Raw genomic sequence first — 26996 nt, 5'->3', positions numbered from 1 at the left:
CAACGACACTCTGTAGTGAAAAGAGCACGGCATAACGAGTCAGAAGCTCTGGATTCGAGCCCTGGACACACTAATTTTTCCGTTGTCTCGCCCTTCACTCCTCTCTAAGGTATACCAAAAATAAGAGGCTTAACCGTAAATCGGAGGCCGCCGAACCTCCCAGCGCACCGGGACGCTGCTCATTAATAACCAGCGGCTGTGCAGATACCGAGGGGCTTTTCAGCGCTGAGGTCGACAGCTCCCATTCGGAGCTGCCAGTAAGGAGGTGCCAGGGAGGGTAGGAGTGTCACTTCCTCCCTGGCTCCGGACACACCGCAAGGTCCCGGGGACAGTCCGTGGTGCGGTGTCGCCCCGCCGGACTCCACTACCTGCTTCCATTGCCAGCCCAGGGCGGCGGGGACCCGCGGGAGCGGCCGGCTCTCCACAGCCGCGGCGGCGGCAGCGGCGGCGGTTCCCAGCAGCCTCATGGCGAGCGCAGAACAGGCGCGAAGGTCCCGCAGCTCCGGCTCTGCCCAGCAACCAGCACCACTACTAGAAGCGTTCAAACGCACGCCGGCAACCAGTGCCGGAAGAGCACTTCAGGGGCGAAGGATGAGAGGGAGGGGAGAAAAAAAGAGAGAGGGAGAAGCTTCCGGTTCTCAGAGCCGAGCAGCGCCCTCCACTGCCAGGATGCCCTCTGCCGACGGGGAAGAGGAAGTGCAGTCGCTTTCCGGAGCTAATCAGGGTTTTGGCACGCTCCCAGAAAGATGCAGCCTTTAAACGTGGTGGTTTTCCCCATACAGCAGAGTGGAGAGACGTTTATAATAGAATTTACGTTAAAAAAAATGCAAAATTGTTATGTATGCTACTACAGAAATATGAAAAAATAATTAATCTATAGGATGACCTGTAAAGAACGTGGAAAAATAATGAACTATCTACAAGTGCTTTTTCTCCTTTCAAAATGTTCCATCTTTGTTCGATGTTAAACATTATATGTCCAGTCCACATAGAAGACAGAATCCTTGAGGATTCCACTTGGATCTCTTAGAGGCATCTCGAACTTAATATGTCCAAAAAGGAGCTAATGATCTTCCACCAAAACCTTCTTCTGCAGTCTTCTTCATCCAATAAATGGAAACTCCGTTCTTCGAGTTGCCCAGACCAAAAATGTCACTTTGAACCACTCTTTGACTCTGCTGGTCCAGTCTGTCAGCATATGCTATGGGAACTACGTTCAAAAATAGATCCAGAACCGGCAGCTTCTCTCCACCTCTCAAAGCGCTGCTATCTCGACGGAATTACTGTAATAGCCTAACTGACCTTACTGCTTCTGCCTTGCGACTGCTCAGTCTATTCCCAGCACAGCAACTAAAGGGATCCTTTTAAGCCTGGCCATGTCATTTTTCTGCTGAAATCACTCAACCAGTGAATTCACTGTTGCTGTCATCTCTACTTTTGTGCAGGCTTGAACTTTTTCATAACTAATTTTTTTAATCTGAAATTTTTAATAACCTTAAACATTTAAATAACTAAATTAAAAAAAAATTAACCTTCAGAATAAGCACCTACAATACAAGGTCTTGCTTGAGCAGCCACACCAGTGTAGCTCTACTTCACTTGCCCGTTTTCCTCCAGACACATTGGCCTCCTTGCTGATCCTCACATGACCAGAGCCTGTGCTCTCCTCCGGATACCAGCATGGCTCTTTCCCTTACCTTCTTCTCTCTGTTCAAATATCCTCTATCAGTGAGGTGTTCCCTGACCAACTCTTCTAAAACAGCAAGCTCTTCCCTATGTTCCTGCACTGCTTCATTTTCCTTCAGAGCTCTTCTTAGATACACCCGGACATTTTACACAGCTGTCTGTTGTCTGACTCTCCCAATGAGAATGTAAGTTCCACAAGGACAGTGATTTGGTTTTGTTAATTGCTGTACCCCTTGCTGTGCTAGGTGCTCAATAAATATTTGTTAAATGAATAAGGTCAAATAAATGGAAATCAGAGTAACTTACAGGATACAAGGAAAAACCAGAGATTCAATGATGAATTTTGTACTTATTTTTTGTATATCATCCATGTATTAATTTTTAGTAAAGGATTTACTTTGATGAATCAATCCATTAATGTTGAATACTTTTAAGTAAACTTTTTGATTTGTAGGCTTTCAAAAATTTAGTCTTTATAAGCCTGTGTATGTATTTGTTTAAAATATGTAAATTAAGTAATAATTATGTAAATAGTAATAACATTAAGGTTTTACTTTAATTTTAATATATATTTATGTTAAATAAAAAAGTGTATCTGTTACTTTTGAAATTACTTTTTGAAATTACCACTTTAACAAACTAAGTTTCCTGAAGTAAAAATTCATACTCATGGTCCTCTGTGTGTATATATATATATATTCATATTTTTCTGTAATTATTATACCAAGTATATTCTTAATTATTTTTATTAATCACCACTTTTAACCAAAGTAATAAACTTGTTTTCTCCACAGAGGAAACTAGAGGACAAAAAGCCAAGAACTGTCTAGCTAAATTTTTATATGAGTACACATTATAGATTACTTCTGTTAGGTTTTAAAGTGGCAAAATACACATACATTATATCATTCAAAGCAGTTACACATTCTGTTAATTCATAGTCATTTTATAATGTATAAGAATAAAGATAAATTCAGTGAAGGTCCTGATTCACTGCAGTGAGGGTCTAGGTCAAACCTCAGTAGAATCTCCAAATTGTCCTAGCCCAACTAGCCTGAGACCATTGCCTTAGTCCATTGAGGCGGCTATAACAAAAATACCATAGATGCGGTGACTTGTAAACAATAGAAATTTATTTCTCATAGATCTGCAAGGTGGGAAGCCCAAGATCAAGGCTCCAGGAGATTCGGTGTCTGGTGTGTCCCACATCCTGGTTCATAGGCAGCCAACTTCTCACTGTGTGGGCACAAGGCAGAAAGGGTGGAGGAGCTCTCTAGGGTCCCTTTTACAAAGGCATTAATCCCATTCATGAGGGCTCCACCCTCATAACCTAATCGCCTCCCAAAGGCCCCACCTCCAAACACCATCACATTGCCTCACATAGGGCACCATCTGATACCAATGTGCTCCTGCCACTGCCCTGTAACAATAAAAGATAATGAAGTCCTAAAGATAAATAATGAAAACCCATCACTGAGACTGAAAGTTACCAGGAAAATCACTAAAGTAGCAAGGAGCCTAAGTTTTCAACTTGGACTTATTGTCAAGGCCACATTCACCAAATAGTTAATATCCTTACATTCCCCAAAGACCCAGCGTTCCAGAAAGATCAGTGGTTGTCAATAAAGAAAAAAATAACATGTGAACTACAAGCTATGGCGAGCCTTCTTTTTTATACTAGTTGACTTCAGAATTAGGATAAAAATAAATTCAGAAAAAAAGTTAATTTCAGCATCGTGTGAACATAAAGAATTAACATTTGATCTCCAGATGTCACATATTTTGTAAGTGGCCCCTCAGGAAGCACTGTGGCATAGGAGGAAATATATATTTAATTCAATTTTAATTTGATTTCTACAGTAAACAAATTGAGATGAAAAAAGCATCTATGAATTCTCTGTTATATGATGCATAGAAGTTATACTGTTTTAAGCACAAATATTTATTAAAATGTGTTTTCATATCTGAATATAATGATTCAAGTTAACATCAGTGTAATAATTTAAGCAAAAGGAGAATAATTACAGTGTCTACTGGGATTTTGCTCTATCTAGGGAATTTATGCAAAAGTGTTATTTCAAACGGATGCCTTATGATAACTTCCCAGTATGTAATAGTATGTTATTAGTACACTAAATTATTCATAAGAGGAAAATTTTAACATCTTTAATACTTGCTCAATTACTTTCCATTATAAAAATGAATTGACACATATGCATCTTAGTTTACTGACTAATTAAAGGCATGAAACACTGACTAGTAAAATTAACAGGATATGATATAGAAAATTAGAAGAGTATAAGCACAATCACACAATTCTACTTCCGAAGTTTAAAAGGGAAGATATTAGGATTATAGAGTGATAATCGATTCTGTTTTTTCCCCCCTTGAAACAACAAAAACTTAAAAGTTAAGATTTTATATTCTCACAAACTTCATACCTAACTATAAAAACAGATTAATGCTCACATTCTAGAATGAAAAAACCCAAGAGCTGAATTTTTAAATAGTATACTTAAAAAGGGAACAATTGAATTATTAAGTACCTTGCTCAAACACACTTCACCTGTCTAAGAAATTTTGAGACAATCAATCATTCAGGTTTGCAGAATACCAAATGCATTTTTCTAAATGTCACAAAAGGGCTGAGCAGAGTTTCTCCAAGGACACTCCAACTTTAGAATGTTAACCGTGGAGATAGATTAAGCTGTCTGTGAGAAAGGAGAACAGAAATATGCTACCTTAAGATGTTAAAGAGAAAGGTCAATATAAAGTCTGATGAATGTTGAAAATGTAACACAGAACAAAAAAAGAATATACTGTATAAAGAAATAATAAGAAAATTCATGTATATTAACAATTTAAAATCTCTTTGAAAAGGAACTATTTGATTATTCTTTATGTTCTTTATCAAAATAATAACTAATTTTTTGTAAAAGAGTACTAGTATAGTTTTGCTTTATTTAAAAAAATTCTTTAAGCTAGCTGGCTACATAACACATTATAAAATTTGAGCTAAATAATTTTAACCTTTCTTAACATCACTCTATTATAGTGTTAGTAAAAATTGAGATTATTTTTTTACAGTTTATTCTTTTAACTAACTTTATATGATAGAACAGCTGTACATTCAATCTTGAATATATAGGGGAATACATAGCCAATAGGAAAATAATTGTGAAAGCAAAATCAGCATGTGTTATGTTTTAAAGAGTGTTATAGAATGTTTAACAGCTTGCACTATTGAAAATTAAAGTTTTATTCCTAAAGTAGGGACAATATAAAGCTAGCACTTCCAAGAACATTCAGAAGAAAGTTGGTAAGAACACAGTATTGATTTAATAACAAGCGATTGGTCTTAGGTGTATTACTCAGCACCATTACTTTCTCTGTTCAAACAACCAAAACTAAACAAATCAAATGCAATGCTATTTATTTTTTGTTGATTTTCACAGGTGATCCTTTGATGTTGAGTTTGTCCACAAAAACATTTGATCTTCTTCCACGTTCAATGGCTGGACTTTGATGCAGTTTCTCTCTGAGAAATATACATGTGAACATTAATACCATTTTCTAAATGGTCATTAAAAAAATCAATACAAACATGATACAGACCACTGTAATTTAAGGTGAGTTTTATCTTAAAGGTTCCTTAATAGCTTTGAAAAACATATGGCAGACTATTTCACTTAACATTTAAGAAAGCAACAGCTGCTTTCCTGAGATAGATTTAACTGTTTACCGTTGAACCATGCTGTCCAACATGGTAGCCACTAGCCACATCATTTACATTTAAATTAATTAAAATAAAATAAAATTTAAAAATTCAGTTCCTCAGCTGCATTGTTTACATTTCAAGTGTGATTCAATAGCCACATGGGGCTACTGGCTACCATATTGGACGGCACAGATGCATAACATTTTCGTCATTGCAAAAAATAATTTCAGAAAGTTCTATTGGACAGTGCTGGTTTACAGAAAATGCCACTGATAGGCCATAAATTTATAGATCATCTATAAAGAGCATGCTTTTCTCTAACTGGGACCTGGATTTCATAGTCAAACTTAGCACTGTTAGGTTTTTATCAATAAACTTTTCAAAGTGACACAAATATTATCTAAAATTAATATGAGAGCAAGTTTTCTAAAGAAAACATTAGGGCTCTAAATTCCTAAACAAGTATTTTAAAATAAAAGATGCTAGCACATGAAATTCTGCACAAGTCTTCTAATTTACTTGGTACCCACTTGTCGACCGCTGGTTCTGGGAAGGCTTCCACCTTCTGCAGCAATTCTCCACTCTCTTAGAGCCTAGAACAGATTTCTGTTTTAAGACCTGCTGAGCCCTCTCTCTCTCTCTCTCTCTCGAGTCTAATTTTCAATAGGAATTAGGTAGTGTTTTCAATTTTTCCCCCAGAGTATCAAATAAAATTGTAACTCTAGAATATATACTAAATGTGTCAAAATCTCTATAATCTCTATAAAAGTGTGGTTTTAGCACGTTCATATTTTGCAGCTATTCCAAACGGTAATTCCAAAGGAGGCTAAAGTTTTTGCAAAACTCTTCCAAAATATTTGATATCTAATACAGATACTGTTACATATTATACAAGGGTCTAAAAATCTTTTTACCATTAAATGCTCAATTTTGACTTGTTAGGGAAGTTTTGTTCAGCCTTTTAGCTACAGTTCCTCTCCCCTTACCATATCCCTAAACACCAATATCTTTACCTGGTACGAAATGTATGACTCCTACTCTATCCAGATGAAAATCTGTTTCACAAGAATAACTGCATTATAGTATATTGCTTTACCTTAGGAGGATTTTAGCCCCATTGTCTAAAGTATAATTTGCTAGTGAGGTACTAGTCATATAATCCTAAAATATTGGTTTTCAGATACAAATTTAAATTTGTGTTGGAATACTTGGAAATAATATAAAGTTATTACATTTTTCACAAAAGATATTATTGATACAAACAACTTGGATGTTAATCAAAACTTCCTGATAACAGAGGTAAAATTACATAACTTCTCTTCTAATTTGTCTTTAAAAAACACAGTTTAGTTTAGAAATAACTTTTACCTTCTTTTAAGTTCTCGGGATCCTGAATCCTCATGACCAATGCTTCGCATCTTAGAGTTTTCTAGATTGTGCCATGGTCCCCTGGGTTGGTACTTCAGAACCTCATTTTGCCACTCATCATCAAAAGCATGAGCATCACCTACATCAAATATCAAAATAAAGGGGTAAATATTAAGGTATCAGCTGTCAGTAATTGCCTTGCTCCCCAGGCATTTCACTCTAGCCTGGTGTTTCCATCAGCCTAACCTTAAAGTAGAAGCAGGAAACTGCTTCACATAAAAAGGTCTTTGACTCAGAGTAATATTTCCTCTTCTCTCTGTTCCTCTCCTATTCCTGTTGATAATTTGGTTATTGATGATCTGGTTTTTCACACACCTGCCTGGGTATCATATTACTTATCCAATGGACCCCATGACCCAGCGACACTAACAGGCTTTCTTCCTGGGTCATCTCATGGTGATCCTGCTCCTCCTCTCACTGGGAGGACACTCCTCCTGTGCCTAGCGCTTCCTGCCCTCAGTTTGGCCTCACGAGCTTCTTTTTCAATTTCCTGAGACAGGTTACTCATCTGACAATTCATGTTGTTAGGAAGTAGGTAATCTAAATTCCATAATAACAATAAGTAAATGATAATACTTCTTCTTTCAGATTGCCTTTATAATAATGTGTTACTTTACTAAAATTTTCTTCAGTATGTTTATTATTGTGAACTACTCTGTATATATTTAAATATGACCAAATTACAAAGGTTAAAATTAAAGAGAGGTTAAGATGTTGTGGCTCCCATCTCATTGCATAAGAATAATTTTATCCAGCTCCAACCTTAAGAGAACTTCTTTTTTTTAAATCATATAATTTAAACTCTTTACTATGATAAAACATTTTTATTCAAAATACTTTCTAAAAACAGGAAATGAATACAGCTTAAAAACTATAATGAAGGGGCAAGATGGCGGAAGAGTAAGACACGGAGATCACCTTCCTTCCCACAGATACAGTAGAAATACATCTACACGTGGAACTGCTCCTACAGAACACCTGCTGAACGCTGACAGAAGACGTCAGACCTCCCAAAAGGCAAGAAAATCCCCACGTACTTGGGTAGGGTAAAAGAAAAAAGAAATAACAGAGACAAAAGAATAGGGACGGGACCTGCGCCAGTGGGAGGGAGCCGTGAAGGAGGAAAGGTTTCCAGGCACTAGGAAGCCCCTTTGCGGGCAGAGACTGCGGGTGGCAGAGGGGGGAAGCTTCGGAGCCGCGGAGGAGAGCGCAGCCACAGGGGTGCGGAGGGCAAAGCGGAGAGACTCCCGCACAGAGGCTCGGCGCCAACCAGCACTCACCACCCCGAGAGGCTTGTCTGCTCACTCGCCGGGGCGGGCGGGGCTGGGAGCTGAGGCTCGGGCTTTGGTGCTAGCCGGGAGGGAGTCCGGGAAAAAGTCTGCAGCTGCCGAAGAGGCAAGAGACTTTTTCTTGCCTCTTTGTTTCGCGGCGCGCAAGGAGAGGGGATTCAGAGCGCTGCCTAAACGAAATCCAGAGACGGGTGCGAGCTGCGTGGCTATCAGCGCGGATCCCACAGCAACAGGGGCGCAGAGGGATAAACGGAGAGATTCCCGCACAGAGGCTCAGCGCCGAGCAGCGCTCACCAGCCCGAGAGGCTTGTCTGCTCACCCGCTGGGGCAGGCGGGGCTGGGAGCTGAGGCGCGGGCTTCTGTCGGATCGCAGGGAGAGGACTGGGGTTGGCGGGCGTGAACACAGCCTGAAGGGGTTGGCCTGCTGCGGCGAGCCGGGAGGGAGCCGGAGAGGAGGTCTGCAGCCGCCGAAGAGGCAAGAGACTTTTTCTTGCCTCTTTGTTTCGCGGCGCGCAAGGAGAGGGGATTCAGAGCGCCGCCTAGACGAACTCCAGAGGCGGGCGTGAGCCGCGGCTGACAGCGCGGACCCCAGAGACGGGCGCGAGCCGCGGCCATCAGCGCGGACCCCAGAGACTGGTAGGAAACGCTAAGGCTGCTGCTGCCGCCACCAAGAAGCCTGTGTGCGAACACAGGTCACTCTCCACACTGCCCCTCCTGGGAGCCGGTGCAGCTCGCCACTGCCAGGCTCCCGTGATCCAGGGACAACTTCCCCCGGAGAACACACAGCGCGCCTCAGGCTGCTGCAACGTCACGACGCCTCTGACGCCGCAGGCTCGCCCTGCCTCCTCCGTACCGCTCCCTCCCCCGGCCTGAGTGAGCCAGAGCCCCCGAAGCAGCTGCTCCTTTAACCCCGTCCTGTCTGGGCGGGGAACGGACGCCCTCAGGCGACGTACATGCAGAGGCGGGTCCAAATCCAAAGCTGAACGAACAAAGAAGAGAAAGGGAAATCTCCCCCAGCAGCCTCAGAAGCAGCGGATTAAAGCTCCACAAACAACTTGATGTGCCTGCATCTGTTGAATACCTGAATAGACAACGAATCATCCCAAATTCAAAAGGTGGACTTTAGGAGCAGGATATATTAATTTCCCCTTTTCCTTTTTTTGTGAGTGTATATGTGTATGCTTCCGGGTGAGATTTTGTCTGTATAGCTTTGCTTTCACCATCAGTCCTAGGGTTAGGTCCGTCCATTTTTTTTCTTTTTACTTAAAAAAATTTTTTTTTCCTAATATATGCTTTCTTAATAATTTTTTCCGTATTTTCTATTTTTAGAAATTAAAAAAATTTTTAATAAGTTTTTTCATATTTTTTATTTTAAAAAATTAAAATTTTTTTTCTTAATAAATTTTTTTCTTAAAAATTTTTTTCTCATTTTTTACTATAAAAAATTAATAAATCTATTTTTAAAAATTAAAAAAAAATTTTTTTCTGAATACATTTACTCTTAATAATTTTTTTTCTTATTTTTTATTATAATAGCTGTATTTTATTTTATTTTATCCTCTTTTTTTCTTTCTATTTTTTTCTCCCTTATATTCTGAGCTGTGTGGATGAAAGGCTCTTGGTGCTCCAGCCAGGCATCAGGGCTGTGCCTCTGAGGTGGGAGAGCCAACTTCAGGACACTGGTCCACAAGAGACCTACCAGCTCCACGTAATACCAAACGGCGAAAATCTCTCAGAGATCTCCATCTCAACATCAAGACCCAGCTTCACTCAACGACCAGCAAGCTACAGGGCTGGACACCCTATGCCAAACAACTAGCAAGACAGGAACACAGCCCCATCCATTAGCAGGGAGGCTGCCTAAAATCATAAGGCCACAGACACCCCAAAACACACCACCAGACGTGGACGTGCCCACCAGAAAGACAAGATTCAACCTCATCCACCAGAACACAGGCAATAGTCCCCTCCACCAGGAAGCCTACACAACCCACTGAACCAACCTTACCCACTGGGGACAGATACCAAAAACAACGGGAACTACGAACCTGCAGCCTGTGAAAAGGAGACCCCAAACACAGTAAGATAAGCAAAATGAGACGACAGAAAAACACACAGCAGATGAAGGAGCAGGGTCAAAACACACCAGACCTAACAAATGAAGAGGAAATAGGTAGTCTACCTGAAAAAGAATTCAGAATAATGATAGTAAGGATGATCCAAAATCTTGGAAATAGAATAGACAAAATGCAAGAAACATTTAACAAGGACGTAGAAGAACTAAAGAGGAACCAAGCAATGATGAAAAACACAATAAATGAAATTAAAAATACTCTAGATGGGATCAATAGCAGAATAACTGAGGCAGAAGAAAGGATAAGTGACCTGGAAGATAAAATGGTGGAAATAACTACTGCAGAGCGGGATAAAGAAAAAAGAATGAAAAGAACTGAGGACAGTCTCAGAGACCTCTGGGACAACATTAAACGCACCAACATTCGAATTATAGGGGTCCCAGAAGAAGAAGAGAAAAAGAAAGGGACTGAGAAAATATTTGAAGAGATTATAGTTGAAAACTTCCCTAATATGGGAAAGGAAATAGTTAATCAAGTCCAGGAAGCACAGAGAGTCCCATACAGGATAAACCCAAGGAGAAACACGCCAAGACACATATTAATCAAACTGTCAAAAATTAAATATAAGGAAAACATATTAAAGGCAGCAAGGGAAAAACAACAAATAACACACAAGGGAAGCCCCATAAGGTTAACATCTGATCTTTCAGCAGAAACTCTGCAAGCCAGAAGGGAGTGGCAGGATATACTTAAAGTGATGAAGGAGAAAAACCTACAACCAAGATTACTCTACCCAGCAAGGATCTCATTCAGATGTGATGGAGAAATTAAAACCTTTACAGACAAGCAAAACCTGAGAGAGTTCAGCACCACCAAACCAGCTTTACAACAAATGCTAAAGGAACTTCTCTAGGCAAGAAACACAAGAGAAGGAAAACACCTACAATAACAAACCCAAAACATTTAAGAAAATGGTCATAGGAACATACATATCAATAATTACCTTGAATGTAAATGGATTAAATGCTCCCACCAAAAGACACAGGCTGGCTGAATGGATACAAAAACAAGACCCATATATATGCTGTCTACAAGAGACCCACTTCAGACCTAGAGACACATACAGACTGAAAGTGAGGGGATGGAAAAAGATATTCCATGCAAATGGAAATCAAAAGAAAGCTGGAGTAGCAATTCTCATATCAGACAAAATAGACTTTAAAATAAAGAATATTATAAGAGACAAAGAAGGACACTATATAATGATCAAGGGATCGATCCAAGAGGAAGGTATAACAATTGTAAATATTTATGCACCCAACATAGGAGCACCTCAATACATAAGGCAAATACTAACAGCCATAAAAGGGGAAATTGACAGCAACACAATCATAGTAGGGGACTTTAACACCCCACTTTCACCAATGGACAGATCATCCAAAATGAAAATAAATAAGGAAACACAAGCTTTAAATGATACATTAAACAAGATGGACTTAATTGATATTTATAGGACATTCCACCCAAAAACAACAGAATACACATTTTTCTCAAGTGCGCATGGAACATTCTCCAGGATAGATCATATCTTGGGTCACAAATCAAGCCTTGGTAAATTTAAGAAAATTGAAATCGTATCAAGTATCTTTTCCGACCACAACGCTATGAGACTAGATATCAATTACAGGAAAAGATGTGTAAAAAATACAAACACATGGAGGCTACACAATACACTACTTAATAACGAAGTGATCACTGAAGAAATCAAAGGGGAAATCAAAAAATACCTAGAAACAAATGACAATGGAGATACGACGACCCAAAACCTATGGGACGCAGCAAAAGCAGTGCTAAGAGGGAAGTTTATAGCAATACAAGCCTACCTCAAGAAACAGGAAACATCTCGAATAAACAACCTAACCTTGCACCTAAAGCAATTAAAGAAGAACAAAAAAACCCCAAAGCTAGCAGAAGGAAAGAAATTATAAAGATCAGGTCAGAAATAAATGAAAAAGAAATGAAGGAAACAATAGCAAAAATCAATAAAACTAAAAGCTGGTTCTTTGAGAAGATAAACAAAATTGATAAACCATTAGCCAGACTCATCAAGAGAAAAAGGGAGAAGACTCAAATCAATAGAATTAGAAATGAAAAAGGAGAAGTAACCACTGACACTGCAGAAATACAAAAGATCATGAGAGATTACTACAAGCAACTCTACGCCAATAAAATGGACAACCTGGAAGAAATGGACAGATTCTTAGAAATGCACAAACTGCCGAGACTGAACCAGGAAGAAATAGAAAATATAAACAGACCAATCACAAGCACTGAAATTGAAACTGTGATTAAAAACCTTCCAACAAACAAAAGCCCAGGACCAGATGGCTTCACAGGTGAATTCTATCAAACATTTAGAGAAGAGCTAACACCTATCCTTCTCAAACTCTTCCAAAATATTGCAGAGGGAGGAACACTCCCAAACTCATTCTACGAGGCCACCATCACCCTGATACCAAAACCAGACAAAGATGTCACAAAGAAAGAAAACTACAGGCCAATATCACTGATGAACATAGATGCAAAAATCCTCAACAAAATACTAGCAAACAGAATCCAACAGCACATTAAAAGGATCATACACCATGATCAAGTGGGGTTTATCCCAGGAATGCAAGGATTCTTCAATATACGTAAATCAATCAATGTGATACACCATATTAACAAATTGAAGGAGAAAAACCATATGATCATCTCAATAGATGCAGAGAAAGCTTTCGACAAAATTCAACACCCATTTATGATAAAAGCCCTGCAGAAAGCAGGCATAGAGGGAACTTTCCTCAACATAATAAAGGCCATATATGACAAACCCACAGCCAACATTGTCCTCAATGGTGAAAAACTGAAACCATTTCCACTAAGATCAGGAACAAGACAAGGTTGCCCACTCTCACCACTATTATTCAACATAGTTTTGGAAGTGTTAGCCACAGCAATCAGAGAAGACAAAGAAATAAAAGGAATCCAAATCGGAAAAGAAGAAGTAAAGCTGTCACTGTTTGCAGACGACATGATACTATACATAGAGAATCCTAAAGATGCTACCAGAAAACTCCTAGAGCTAATCAATGAATTTGGTAAAGTAGCAGGATACAAAATTAATGCACAGAAATCTCTGGCATTTCTATACACTAATGACGAAAAATCTGAAAGTGAAATTAAGAAAACACTCCCGTTTACCATTGCAACAAAAAGAATAAAATATCTAGGAATAAACCTACCTAAGGAGACAAAAGACCTGTATGCAGAAAATTATAAGACACTGATGAAAGAAATTAAAGATGATACAAATAGATGGAAAGATATACCATGTTCCTGGATTGGAAGAATCAACATTGTGAAAATGACTCTACTACCCAAAGCAATCTACAGATTCAATGCAATCCCTATCAAACTACCACTGGCATTTTTCACAGAACTAGAACAAAAAATTTCACAATTTGTATGGAAACACAAAAGACCCCGAATAGCCAAAGCAATCTTGAGAACGAAAAATGGAGCTGGGGGAATCAGGCTCCCTGACTTCAGACTATATTACAAAGCTACAGTAATCAAGACAGTTTGGTACTGGCACAAAAACAGAAATATTGATCAATGGAACAGGATAGAAAGCCCAGAGATAAACCCACGCACATATGGTCACCTTATCTTTGATAAAGGAGGCAAGCATATACAGTGGAGAAAAGACAGCCTCTTCAATAAGTGGTGCTGGGAAAATTGGACAGATACATGTAAAAGTATGAAATTAGAACACTCCCTGACACCATGCACAAAAATAAACTCAAAATGGATTAAAGACCTAAGTGTAAGACCAGACACTATCAAACTCTTAGAGGAAAACATAGGCAGAACACTCTATGACATACATCACAGCAAGATTCTTTTTGACCCAGCTCCCAGAGAAATGGAAATAAGAACACAAATAAACAAATGGGACCTAATGAAACTTAAAAGCTTTTGCACAGCAAAGGAAACCATAAACAAGACCAAAAGACAACCATCAGAATGGGAGAAAATATTTGCAAATGAAGCAACTGACAAAGGATTAATCTCCAAGATTTACAAGCAGCTCATGCTGCTCAATAACAAAAAAACGAACAACCCAATCCAAAAATGGGCAGAAGACCTAAATAGACATTTCTCCAAAGAAGATATACAGATGGCCTACAGACACATGAAAGAATGCTCAACATCATTAATCATTAGAGAAATGCAAATCAAAACTACAATGAGATATCATCTCACACCGGTCAGAATGGCCATCATCAAAAAATCTAGAAACAATAAATGCTGGAGAGGGTGTGGAGGAAAGGGAACTCTCTTGCACTGTTGGTGGGAATGTAAATTGATACAGCCACTATGGAGAACAGTATGGAGGTTCCTTAAAAAACTACAAATAGAACTACCATACGATCCAGCAATCCCACTACTGGGCATATACCCTGAGAAAACCATAGTTCAAAAAGAGTCATGTACCAAAATGTTCATTGCAGCTCTATTTACAATAGCCAGGACATGGAAGCAACCTAAATGTCCATCGACAGATGAATGGATAAAGAAGATGTGGCACATATATACAATGGAATATTACTCAGCCATAAAAAGAAATGAAATGGAGGTATTTGTAATGAGGTGGATGGAGTTAGAGTCTGTCATACAGAGTGAAGTAAGTCAGAAAGAGAAAAACAAATACAGTATGCTAACACATATATATGGAATCTAAGGAAAAAAAAAAAAGCCATGAAGAACCTAGTGGCAAGACGGGAATAAAGACACAGACCTACTGGAGAATGGACTTGAGGATATGGGGAGGGGGTGGGGTGAGATGTGACAGGGTGAGAGAGTGTCATGGACGTATATACACTACCAAATGTAAAATAGATAGCTAGTGGGAAGCAGCCGCATAGCACAGGGAGATCAGCTCGGTGCTTTGTGACCACCTAGAGGGGTGGGATGGGGAGGGTGGGAGGGAGGGAGATGCAAGAGGGAAGAGATATGGGAACATATTGTATATGTATAACTGATTAACTTTGTTATAAAGCAGAAGCTAACACACCATTGTAAGGCAATTATACTGCAATAAAGATGTTAAAAAAAAAAAAAAAACTATAATGAAAAAAGTTAGGAAGTCTTAAATGAGTTGAAGAATGAATATAAAATCTAAGAAATGGAAAGGTTTGCTTGATATATATGTGATTTATTATCTAACAACACCAGAAATTTATATCTTATCTATACAAAAGCCTAAGTGCCCAACAATACAGAATAGTTGAAATAAATTATGGCCAATTCATGATAAAACTTTTAGGTAACCATCTAGGATGTTTCTGAAAAGTAACACCATAGGTGACTGTTCACAATTATAGTGGGGAATTAAAATAAGCACAATATAAACTATATAGATAGTAAAATACAAATTTTGAAAAACAGTATGTGTGATTGTATGTTTATATATATCAATACATAAAACTATTAGGAAGAAATACACTAAAACATTAATAGTAGTTATTTTGGGTTGGAGTTATGAATAATTTTAATTTTCTTTATACTTTTTTATACTTTTCGAATGTACTTCTTTGATATCAGAAATAAATAAAAACTCGATTTCCTACTGATAGTCTTTCTAAAAAACAATTCAAAAGATTCCACTTTCCGGGCTTCCCTGGTGGCGCAGTGGTTGAGAATCTGCCTGCCAATGCAGGGGACACGGGTTCAAGCCCTGGTCTGGGAGGATCCCACATGCCGCGGAGCAACTGGGCCCGTGAGCCACAATTACTGAGCCTGCGCGTCTGGAGCCTGTGCTCCGCAACAAGAGAGGCCGCGACAGTGAGAGGCCCGCGCACCGCGATGAAGAGTGGCCCCTGCTGGCCGCAACTGGAGAAAGCCCTCGCGCAGAAACGAAGACCCAACACAGCCATAAATAAATAAATAAATAAATAATTTTAAAAAAGAGTTTAAAAAAAAAAAAAAGATTCCATTTTCCAAGTATAAAACAAAAAAATAAATGGTACTCAACATTAACAAAAATCACTATAAAAAACAGATCTACAATGAAACACCGAAACCACAATTTTATTACTATTTTGATAACGTATTCTCTACATTTACAATTCATAAACTGTCGGAAACAACATCATACAAAATGTTTCTATAAAAAATATTCACCAAGTTCTACTGGTACAGCTGCTATTTTAACTTTGAGAGGAAGAATGCTATTTTCTCTGATAACTTACTTTCATTCATATTGATGAACTCTTGATTGACCTCTTCATCTCCAGTCTTCTTGTTCTTTGACTTTTTAATGACATGAGCTCGGTCACGGAGGTGATGACCAACAGCCATTTTTTCTAGTCCACTCTCAGAATCTCTCAGTGCTCTCCTAGTTTCCTTTACCTGTGAAAATGATGAAAATAAAAATTAGTTATTATTTAAATAAATATAGACTATAAACTCCTCAGAACCTGTTTACCTATAGAGGTAAGAATATAAATCTACTGCTCTAAAACTAATGGGTACTCAGTTCCACTACCAACTTACAGTAAAATTATGGTAATAGTTCTCTGATATTTCCTGAACTGCTTACAATTAAAATATCTAGGACAAATAGAACCAATATAATTATTAAAACAAAGAATAACTTAATTATATTAAACTTAGTGCCTTCAACACTGTCCTTGACAATTAATAGATGGGAGTACATACTAGCATTCCTACAAGAAAGGGCAACTAATTATTCTGCACTCATGAAATGACTTACATATTCTATTTTCATTTAAGTCACCCGTTAGACAGGCAAACCCAAATTTTCTTTACTATAAGTACTAACAAGGAAGTGGAGAAATGGGAACTCATACCAAAGTCTGTGGGAGCTAATTGTCTCAATCACTGTGTGATAATAACTTCGTGATTTCTAGGTAAGGATGAAGACACAGGTCTCCTCCAATCCAACAATAGCATTCCTAGCCCTTTTGCACGAGGAGACAGGTATAAAGATGAATAGGTGAAAAATTATAAACACCTAAATATCTATCAATAGAAAAATAGATTAAAAAACTGTGGTATATTCATATTTTAGACATTTATATAGAAGTTAAAATAAAGAAACCAGAGCTACACATATCAACTTGAATAAATCTCAGAAGCAATTACTGAGCAAAGTCAAGCTGCAGAGGACACATGCAGTATGAAACCATTTATACAAAGTTTAGAAACCTGTAAAATAATTCACTGTATTGTATATGAAGCATACATAAGTAATAAAATTATAAAAGCATCCATGAAAATGATAAATTCCAGGTACAGGCATACCTTAGAGATACTGCGGGATCTGTTCTGGACCACCACAATGAAGGGAATATTGCAATAAAGTGAGTCACATGATTTTTTTGGTTTCTCAGTACATATAAAAGTTATGTTTATCCTATACTGTAGTTATTAAGTGTGCAGTAGCATTATGTTTAAAAAAGCAATGTACATACCTTAATTTAAAAACACTGTATTGCTAAAAATTGCTATCTCTCATCTGACAACACAGGGTTGCCACAAACCTTTAGTTTGTTAAAAACACAATTTATCTGTGAAGTGCAATAAAGTGAAGCCCAATAAAACGAGGTATGCCTGTATAAGAAAATGGTTGTCTTTGGGGGACAGAGAAAGGGAAAAGGAAGAGGAGGGAGGAGTATATTGGAAGCTTTAACTGAATCTGTAACATCTTTGCTTAAAAAGAAAGCAAAACAAGAGACAACTTAAAGTAAATAGAGAAAAGTATTAATGATTTGACTAAACTGGATTGAAGGAGTATGGGGTACTTATATTATTCTCTATGTCCTTTCTGTATACTTGAAATATTTTATGAGTTAAAAAATTCATTTACTTCAAATAGAAACTAAAAGTAGACATTTATTTCATGAAACAAAGACTTCTTATAGTGTCTACTTACTTTGTCAACATGTAAAGCTAATAAACATCCATAGATATTAACATGAAAAAAGGCACCTGGGGCAGGGATGGAGGTAGGTGGGGGAGACAAAGAATGCCTTAAAATAAATAAATAAATAGTTAGTTTTATTGCTTTTCACACTGACCTGTGTTTTCTCCCCCCATCCCTTCCCCCGACCAGTACCAGGTCAAATTTTAATAGTTAAAATTTGATATAGGTGATCTATGATTCCACAACTTTATAAAGTTCCAAGAAAATACTTACTCCTCCTGGAGCCCTGCGGGTTTGAGTTGAGGCCTGGAAAACCTTTGGTGGTTCATCTCCTACTTTGGAATAAGTCATAACTGAGGAAGAACTAAACGAATGTCCATTTGGATCCGTTGAAAGGTGACCCTAGAGGTAAATATAAATTGTAAATCCATTGAGTTCAGTCAAATACGAAGAACTAATGTCAGAGGATTCAAATAAAGTAACAACACTAGCTAGAAGTTCTACTAAAGATAGTATATATGATCAGTATGATGTCCAAATGGTACCCCCATGAAGGCCCTCACTTCCTTGCATTTTAGATACCAATTCACACTCTCCTTATAAGGAATAATAAATAACAAGTGATTCATTTAGAAATCCTAACTTCCTTGCATTTTAGATACCAATTCACACTCTCCTTATAAGGAATAATAAATAACAAGTGATTCATTTAGAAATCCTCAAATCTTTGAGGTCAAAGACTTGTGGCTTAAATTTATAGATGCCATGCCCTGAAGCATGTAATACTTTTACAGTCAGTGGTTGACTTTTGTGTGCAATTTTGCCAATCTTGAGCCAATTAGCCATATGCCAAGAAGTTTTATACCTTCTGTGGGTACCAACTGCTACGTTTCTAAAATCATTAATAATGTCCTAGATTTGGACATTCTGAAATGATCCTTAGATTTCAAACTGGATGACTAAAATAATATGGGTGGTCTTCATACTGAATCAAGTTATTTTGATTAATATCACGAGTAGAAAAGTAAGAGTATTAGTACTAGTTTATAAGTGTTTGGACTGTATTAATCTAATCCAGTGCCTAAACATCATTCCTGAAATTTCTATTTTCAGAGTTATTTTTGAACGCTAAAACTTAATTTCTTAGATGCCACAAATCTTTTTAAGTAGACAAGTTATACATAATAAAAAAATCTAAATTCATATAAAACATTCATTTACAATAGTCATCTTCAGCAGAATAAATGTTTTTGAGGTTGAATTTTTTCATTTTGAAAGTTTAATTAACGCTGTTTTTCAAACTTGCAGGTTCTGAAATCATTTTGGTAGGTTGTGACCGGGATTTTTATAATATGAAGTAAAATAGAAAATATCAGCACACGCTGTAAACAGTATGATTATTTTCTCATGAAACTTTTATTTCAGGTGTAAAATATATACGGTACACAAGTACTGTCATGATGTAAGATATATTTTTCAATCACTGTGGACAATGGTTAGAAAAAGGTTGAAAGCCACTGTAATATAGAGTACCGATAACTGAAAATAACATTCTCAACAATCTTTTAGTACTTACAAAGTTTCTTTGTAATTCCTGCATACTGTTTCGCATATTTAACATCATTCGGTCCATTGCCTGAAAAGGGTTGACATCTGTACGCTATAGGATATTAGGAAGTATGTCATTAACTATAAGCACAACACAAAAGAAGCAAATCAACATTCCCAAAACAGCTGAAATTTTTTTTTTTTGATTTTTGCTGTGGGGTCTCATGCAGTGATCGACCAGGCAAAGATAATTTAAGGACTATATAATGAAAGTGATTTGTTAAAGAAGAATTTGAAGCATACACAAAATTCTAAACAGTCAACATACAAATGGTTAGGGAGTTGTAACACTATAAATACATGCATACATACATGTGTATATATCCACACATATATACATGCAAGAACATATAAATACACACACACATAAAATTCAACTTGCTCATAACATAATTTGGTTAATATTTAAATACTGAGTGGTGTATCCTTGGCTGTGGGACAGCTCTAGCATAGACTAGTCTTCCAATTTTTCCTTCTTCCTTCTGGATATCCTACCAGGCAAATAAATAAAACCCGAGTATAAGATGACAGTGTTCCTTCCAGCAGTTCCACAAGGATGATAGAAGCTGCCTCTGGAGTAATCAGCCCTCCTTTCCATCAGACTTGGACCCAAGTGATATAGGTTGATTCACTCCACTAACAGTCCTTGGATTTGCTGCCTACCACTGCCGGCTCAGTAGGGCATACCCTTGAAGCATGAGGTATGCTCCTTTATTTATTTATTTATTTATTTATTTATTTTAATAGATCTTTATTGGAGTGTAATTGTTTCACAATACTGTGTTAGTTTCTGCTGCACAACAAAGCGAATCAGCCACATGCATACATATATCCCCATACCCTTCCCTCTCGATCCTCCCTCCCACCCTCCCTATCCCACCCCTCTAGGTCATTGTGAAGCACTGAGCTGATCTCCCTGTGCTATGCTGCTGCTTCCCACTAGCTATCTATTTTACATTTGGTAGTGTACAAATGTCGATGCTACTCTCACTTCGCTCCAGCTTCCCCCTCCCACCTCGTGTCCTCAAGTCCATTCTCTATGTCTACGTCTTTAGTCCTGTCCTGCCACTAGGTTCATCAGTACTATTTTTTTTTGTTTTAGATTCCATATATATGTGTTAGCATATGGTGTTTGTTTTTCTCTTTCTGACTTACTTCACTCTGTATGACAGACTCTAGGTCCATCCACCTCACTACAAGTAACTCAATTTCGTTTCTTTTTATGGCTGAGTAATATTCCATTGTATATATGTGCCACATCTTCTTTATCCATTCATCTGTCGATGGACACTTAGGTTGCTTCCATGTCCTGGCTATTGTAAATAGTACTGCAATGAATATTGTGGTACATGTCTCTTTTTGAATTATGGTTTTCTCAGGGTATATGCCCAGTAGTGGGATTGCTGGGTCGTATGGTAGTTCTATTTTTAGTTTTTTAAGGAACCTCCATGCTGTTCTCCATAGTGGTTGTATCAACTTACATTCCCACCAACAGTGCAGGAGGGTTCCCTTTTCACCACACCCTTTCCAGCATTTATTGTTTCTAGATTTTTTCATAATGGCTATTCTGATCAGTGTGAGGTGATACCTCATTGCAGTTTTGATTTGCATTTCTCTAATAATTAGGTGATGTTGAGCAAATTTTCATGTGCCTCTTGGCCATCTGTATGTCTTCTTTGGTGAAATGTCTATTTAGGTCTTCCGCCCATTTTTTAATTGGATTGTTTGTTTTTTGATATGGAGTTCCATGAGCTGTTTGTATATTTTGGAGATTAATCCTTTGTCCGTTGTTTCATTTGCAAATATTTTCTCCCATTCTGAGGGCTGTCTTTTCGTCTTGTTTATGGTTTCCTTTGCTGTACAAAAGCTTTTAACTTTAATTAGGTACCATTTGTTTATTTTTGTTTTTATTTTCATTACTCTAGGAGGTGGGTCAGAAAAGATCTTGCTGCGGTTTATGTCAAACTACATATATGGTTTGTGTTTTCCTATGTTTTCCTCTAAGAGTTTTATAGTGTCTGGTCTTACATTTAGGTCTTTAACCCATTTGAAGTTTATTTTTGTGTATGGTGTTAGGTAGTGTTCTAATTTCATTCTTTTACATGTAGCTGTCCAGTTTTCCCAGCACCACTTATTGAAGAGGCTGTCTTTTCTCCATTGTATGTTCTTGCCTTCTTTGTCATAAATTAGGTGACCATATGTGCGTGGGTTTACCTCTGGGCTTTCTATCCTGTACCATTGAGCTATATTTCTGTTTTCGTGCCAGTACCATACTGTCTTGATTACTGTAGCTTTGTACTATAGTTTGAAGCTGGGGAACCTGATTCCTCCAGAGGTATGCTCCTTTAGAAGAACAGTTAAGAATTCCTCCAGAAAGTAGTTTCTTAGCCAGGAGTGATTTTGATCCCAGTGGGACATTCGGCAATAATTATACTCATTTTTGTTTGTCACAGCTGGGGAGGGTATATGACCGGTATCTAGTGGTAGAGGCAAGGGATTCTGCTAAACATCCTACAAAGCATAGGACAGCTCCCCAGAACAAGAATTATCCAGCCCAGGGCTTCCCTGGTGGTGCAGTGGTTGAGAATCCGCCTGCCAATGCAAGGGACACGGGTTCGAGCCCTGGTCTGGGAAGATCCCACACGCCGCGGAGCAACTGGGCCCGTGAGCCACAACTACTGAGCCTGCGCGTCTGGAGCCTGTGCTCCACAACAAGAGAGGCCGCGATAGTGAGAGGCCCGCGCACTGCGATGAAGAGTGGCCCCCGCTCGCCGCAACTAGAGAAAGCCCTCGCACAGAAATGAAGACCCAACACAGCCAAAAATAATAAATTAATTAATTAATTAAAAAAAAAAAAGAAAAAAGAATTATCCAGACCAACATGAAAGTAGTGGTGTCAAGGCTGCAAAACTCTGCTCTAGAAAGATCTGCTATTGATTTTAGGTTTTATCACTGGAACAATCACCAGGAATCAAAAAGTGAAGCACATATTCTAGTGTGTCACCCAAAGCATCATCTACTATTATAAGGAGTGTTTAGTTCAAGGAACTCCCCTGCTCAAGCAGGAGGAGTGTTTTGAACCCTGTAAGGCACTGTTATTCAATGCTGGTATTTCAGCCCTTCTGGATATTCTTTTGCTTTGTGCCAAGCTGGGACTCAGTAAAGAATTATCAAAGGCCTGTTTGTGTCTCTGCCTTCTACTGGGTTTTTATTGCTAGTTACAATAGGAAATAGACGAAAAAAAGCAAATTCCTTTTTAGAACCTGCACTTAGCACAGTAGGGAACAACAAAGACACATTTAGGAGATATTGATACATCTTTAGGATGCAAAGGACTACAATAGAATTAATCTGCATTTCAGAGATTCAACACAATTCAGGAAATGTTGTGAATTTTTTGCTTCAACATTAGGTTAAGAATCAAGGCTGTATAAGAGAGAACAATTCAAGAGAGATAGAAGGGCTGGCCTAAGGAAGGAGAGGAGGAGGAGAAAAAGATCAGATGTTTGGGGTATATTCTGTCTCTTCTCAATTCACTATCAAATCAGCCATCAAAAGATGTATCTGTACTTGCTATGGGGTGGCCCAACGCCTTGACAAAAAGTGGGGCTACAAATTAGAGCAGAGATTCCAGTGGGCTTTTGAGGCCTTCAGGAACTCTGTACGGCTGCTCTTCTCTGCCTAGAATGTTTTCTCCTGACTCTCAGTATAGTTTCTTCTAATCATTCAAGTATCACCTCCTTAAGAAGCCCACCTGTCTAAACTAATCTCTGCCTCACCTCCACCTGTCACTATATCATTACTCCATCTCCTTCAGAGTACTTTGACGATCTGAAATTATTTTGTTGTTTATTGTCTGTCTTGCCACTCTGTAAAAATAATCTCTGTGAAGGCAGGGCTATCTTCTCTGTCTTACTCACTACTATATTCCCAATACTTTAAAAACAACTCCTGGCACATAGGAGGGCTCAATAGATATTTGCTGAATGAATGAACTAATTATCTCTAGCTCAGCTCAAACCCATATATCCAACTGTTTACCAGATAAATCCCACCTGGACAGCCCACAGATGCCTCAAATGCAAAACACCCAGAATTGAAATGACCTTTCTGAACACCCCTGCCCTCATATCTGCACTGCATCAATGCTCTGTTCCTAGCTCAGTGGCGTTCCCATCTACCTAATGCCTCATGCCACAAAAATAAGCATAATACTTTCCTTCTCCCTCTCTACTGATCCATCAACCCAATTAATCACCAAGTTCTATCCATTCACCTATTTAACTCTTTCTCAAAGGAGATTATTTCTCTTTATCACCACAGCTATTACCTGAGTAGAAGCTATCACTAATACTTCCCAGAATACTTGATCAGCCTCCTAGCCTCCCTGCCTCCACTGTGATCCCTTCTAATCTCTCTCCTCCCTGCAGGCACAATGATCTTTAAAAAATGAGAACCTGATTCTACTACTGTTTTGATGAAAATTCACCAATTGCTTCCCCTGTTCTTAAGATAATGTCCACAATCCTTACCAGGGCCAAAAGAAGTCCCCCTGGTTACCTCTCCATCATCATCTATACACACTCTCCAACTCACATCCTAGGGCCAAATGACCCTAAACATCTTTGGGCTCCCTAGCCTCTAGGTTTTTGCACATGCTGTTTCCTCTGTGTTGAGCACTCTTCTTCTCCCCTCCCAGATTTTCCTGGCTAATTCCTATTAATCCTTAAGGTTCAGGAAGTGTTCTGTAGTTGACCTCCACTCTACCATCCCAAAACGTCTGGGCTACAGGCTTTTTTCTGCCTGTGCTCCCACAGCATGCTGAACTTCCTGATCATTTTTACTGATAACTCTGTGCTATAGCTGTTTTTTTTTTTTTTTTCCTTCATCACTTGTCCCACTAAAAACTCTGGTCAGGAAGGACAAATATTATATGTCAAACTTTAAGGAGAGAAATGGCTGAAGTCTAGCACAAGAGAATAAAAAAACTTTTTCATGAGAGCATAGGTGCATCCATAGGAAATGTTCCAAGGTGATGCTATTCTCTGTTACTCCTCAGATTGCCTTTAAGTGTGTTAGAAACTAGAGCCACAGAAAACAGGACCAAAGGCCTGGAGAAACAGGGGTGGGAGAAAAGCTAGTTGCAGAGTAGCCATGCTTGAACTTGGGAAAGGAAAAGCATGAATGAATTGGCAATAGAGTCCTAGAGAAAGCAGCCAATCTGAGCTTTTCCAAATGTGCTTGTCTATCTACAGTTTGGTGGTTTTTCACCTTTTGAAAAGTCTTCATAAGCCTGGGGAAGTTTCCAACTTTTAAACACAACTGTGGGGATCCCTTTTGCAAATCAAGTGAATAGTCATCAACTAAAATGTACTATTTCTTTTGGAAGACTGATTTTATTATGTTGATATTACTTACTTCACAAAACACAGGCCTAAACACTCTAAGATAAATTTAACACATGAAACAAGTTTTCAGTAACAAATGCTAAAAAGCCATTATGAAAGTGAGATGGCATGCCTATTCAGTTTGCTTGAGTTAATGAAAAATAAATATTTGTCAGAAAATATTGCTCAAATGGTTTGTGTCTTATGATATGAACCATACTACCAAAACTGCCAAAAGGCACAAGAACACTCATCACCTAGAAAAAAAATCCAATTAATTTTGGTTATGATATTTATTATATAACAATCTCTGAAAAAGAGAGAAATGCACTGCATAATCACATAGTTCAGAGCTAACCAAATTACAGAACCTTTTAATCAAAAAGAACTCAACATATATTTTTAAAGTTATCTGCTTATTATTCATTGTAGAGCCTGACAGGATCCTGGCAGGCAAATAGAGAGACCATATATCACTTTTAAATAAGACTACTCTAGTATTTGTTAAAGGCAGTTGAAAGAGAAAGTATTTGCTATGGATTGAGACAAACATTTCTCAAAGGAAATGCAAATTCACACCAAAATTAACACATAAGGTACAATGATTAAGATTATATCATCTTTCCTTTGTTCAACTATTCCATATTTTTTTAAAATCAGTTAATCTTTCCTTTAACCCGTTAAAAATCAAAAGTATCTAAATTAATAACATTCCAAAAAATTAGTAGAGATATTTGGCCAAAAATTTAATGAATACCTCCTAAGAACTAATTTATGGAATAACAAATATGGACTTCAGAAAGGATCACACATAGAGATTTAAAGATATTTGGAGTCTTCGATAGGAAAAAGAACATTAAGTATAATAGATGGAATAATCAAAATTAATAATTCATAAATTATATTCCTCAATAGGTACAGATGAAAATAAATTTTTAGACACGTATACAAATTAAAAATTTTCATTACTTGGAAGTTTTAAATGTTGAAAATAAATTTTGAATTTCTTGGTAAAAGGTATATATAAAGTTTTACCATCATTCTGTGATAATTTTCTCCCTGTGTAAGTTATGTCAAAACAACTAGAGAAAACTGTGTTTATATTCAATTTTATAAGTTATCTCAGATGATATATACTTATACTGTATATGTAGAACAGTAATCTCCAAAGTGTATTGATGTACCAGTAAAATTTCTCTTTCTGTTTCTTTTTACTGAAAGGAAAAACAGATTTTACATTGACTCTGGCACCATCTCTCAATCTAATTGTCAAATGGTCACACGTCATATCTTGAATTATAAACTGCCTAATTAAATAAATTTACAGATTAAATTATAGTTTTAAACAAACCAATCCTCTCAAAATGGACAACTTTTTAAACGTAATGGCTTAAAAATATCCCAATAAGGAAATCATGAACCGAAGAAAATACTAATAGTACAAACACAGGAAAACGGCAAAGCTGATGCTTCTACTTCTGTAGGTGTCTCTGTTTTCCCTCCTAATAGGGCTGATAAAGATGACAAATGTCAAGAAATGGGCCAAAAATAAAGAAAAAAGTTATCAAGCGTCTATTTGAAATATAAATTTTCATCCACTGTGCTTAAAATCATCAGCATATGGCTCACTACTTAATCAAAATACTCATTTTAAAATTTATAACTTCATAAAAAGAGAAAAAAGAGTTTGTGTAAACTGTTAATAAAAGTTCAAACAGAACAGCCAGCATGCTCAAAAAGCCTACTACTGTTTTCTTCACTGTGCTCTTTTCAAACTAGGCAGCCATCTTTTTCATCTTCTGCAGTCAATTT

General features: G+C 37.7%; 2 protein-coding genes across 5 annotated transcripts in view; both read right to left on the bottom strand.

Annotated features, from left to right (window-relative positions):
* GFM1 (G elongation factor mitochondrial 1) overlaps positions 1-585 on the bottom strand; it is a 52984-nt gene extending 52399 nt beyond the window's left edge. The window contains exon 1 of the mRNA XM_036850012.1: positions 369-585. Coding sequence (XP_036705907.1) covers positions 369-467 — 99 coding nt within the window. The 5' untranslated portion in view covers positions 468-585. The remainder of the gene's footprint in view (positions 1-368) is intronic.
* Positions 586-3837: 3252 nt separating this feature from the next.
* The window catches only part of MLF1 (myeloid leukemia factor 1), a 44472-nt gene continuing 21313 nt past the window's right edge, over positions 3838-26996 (bottom strand). The window contains exons 3-7 of one of the 4 annotated variants that reach the window (XM_036851510.1): positions 19766-19849; positions 18463-18591; positions 16493-16652; positions 6773-6911; positions 3838-5224 (exon numbers count right to left, since the gene is read on the bottom strand). In XM_036851510.1, coding sequence (XP_036707405.1) covers positions 5119-5224; positions 6773-6911; positions 16493-16652; positions 18463-18591; positions 19766-19849 — 618 coding nt within the window. In that variant the 3' untranslated portion in view covers positions 3838-5118. The remainder of the gene's footprint in view (positions 5225-6772; positions 6912-16492; positions 16653-18462; positions 18592-19765; positions 19850-26996) is intronic. The other 3 variants (XM_036851511.1, XM_036851513.1, XM_036851512.1) reach the window with 3 other exon arrangements.

This window comes from Balaenoptera musculus, chromosome 4, assembly GCF_009873245.2.
Source record: "Balaenoptera musculus isolate JJ_BM4_2016_0621 chromosome 4, mBalMus1.pri.v3, whole genome shotgun sequence".
NCBI lineage: Eukaryota > Metazoa > Chordata > Mammalia > Artiodactyla > Balaenopteridae > Balaenoptera > Balaenoptera musculus.
The sequence above is the reverse complement of the archived record's forward strand: the minus strand, read 5'-3'. Positions and strand labels throughout refer to the sequence as shown.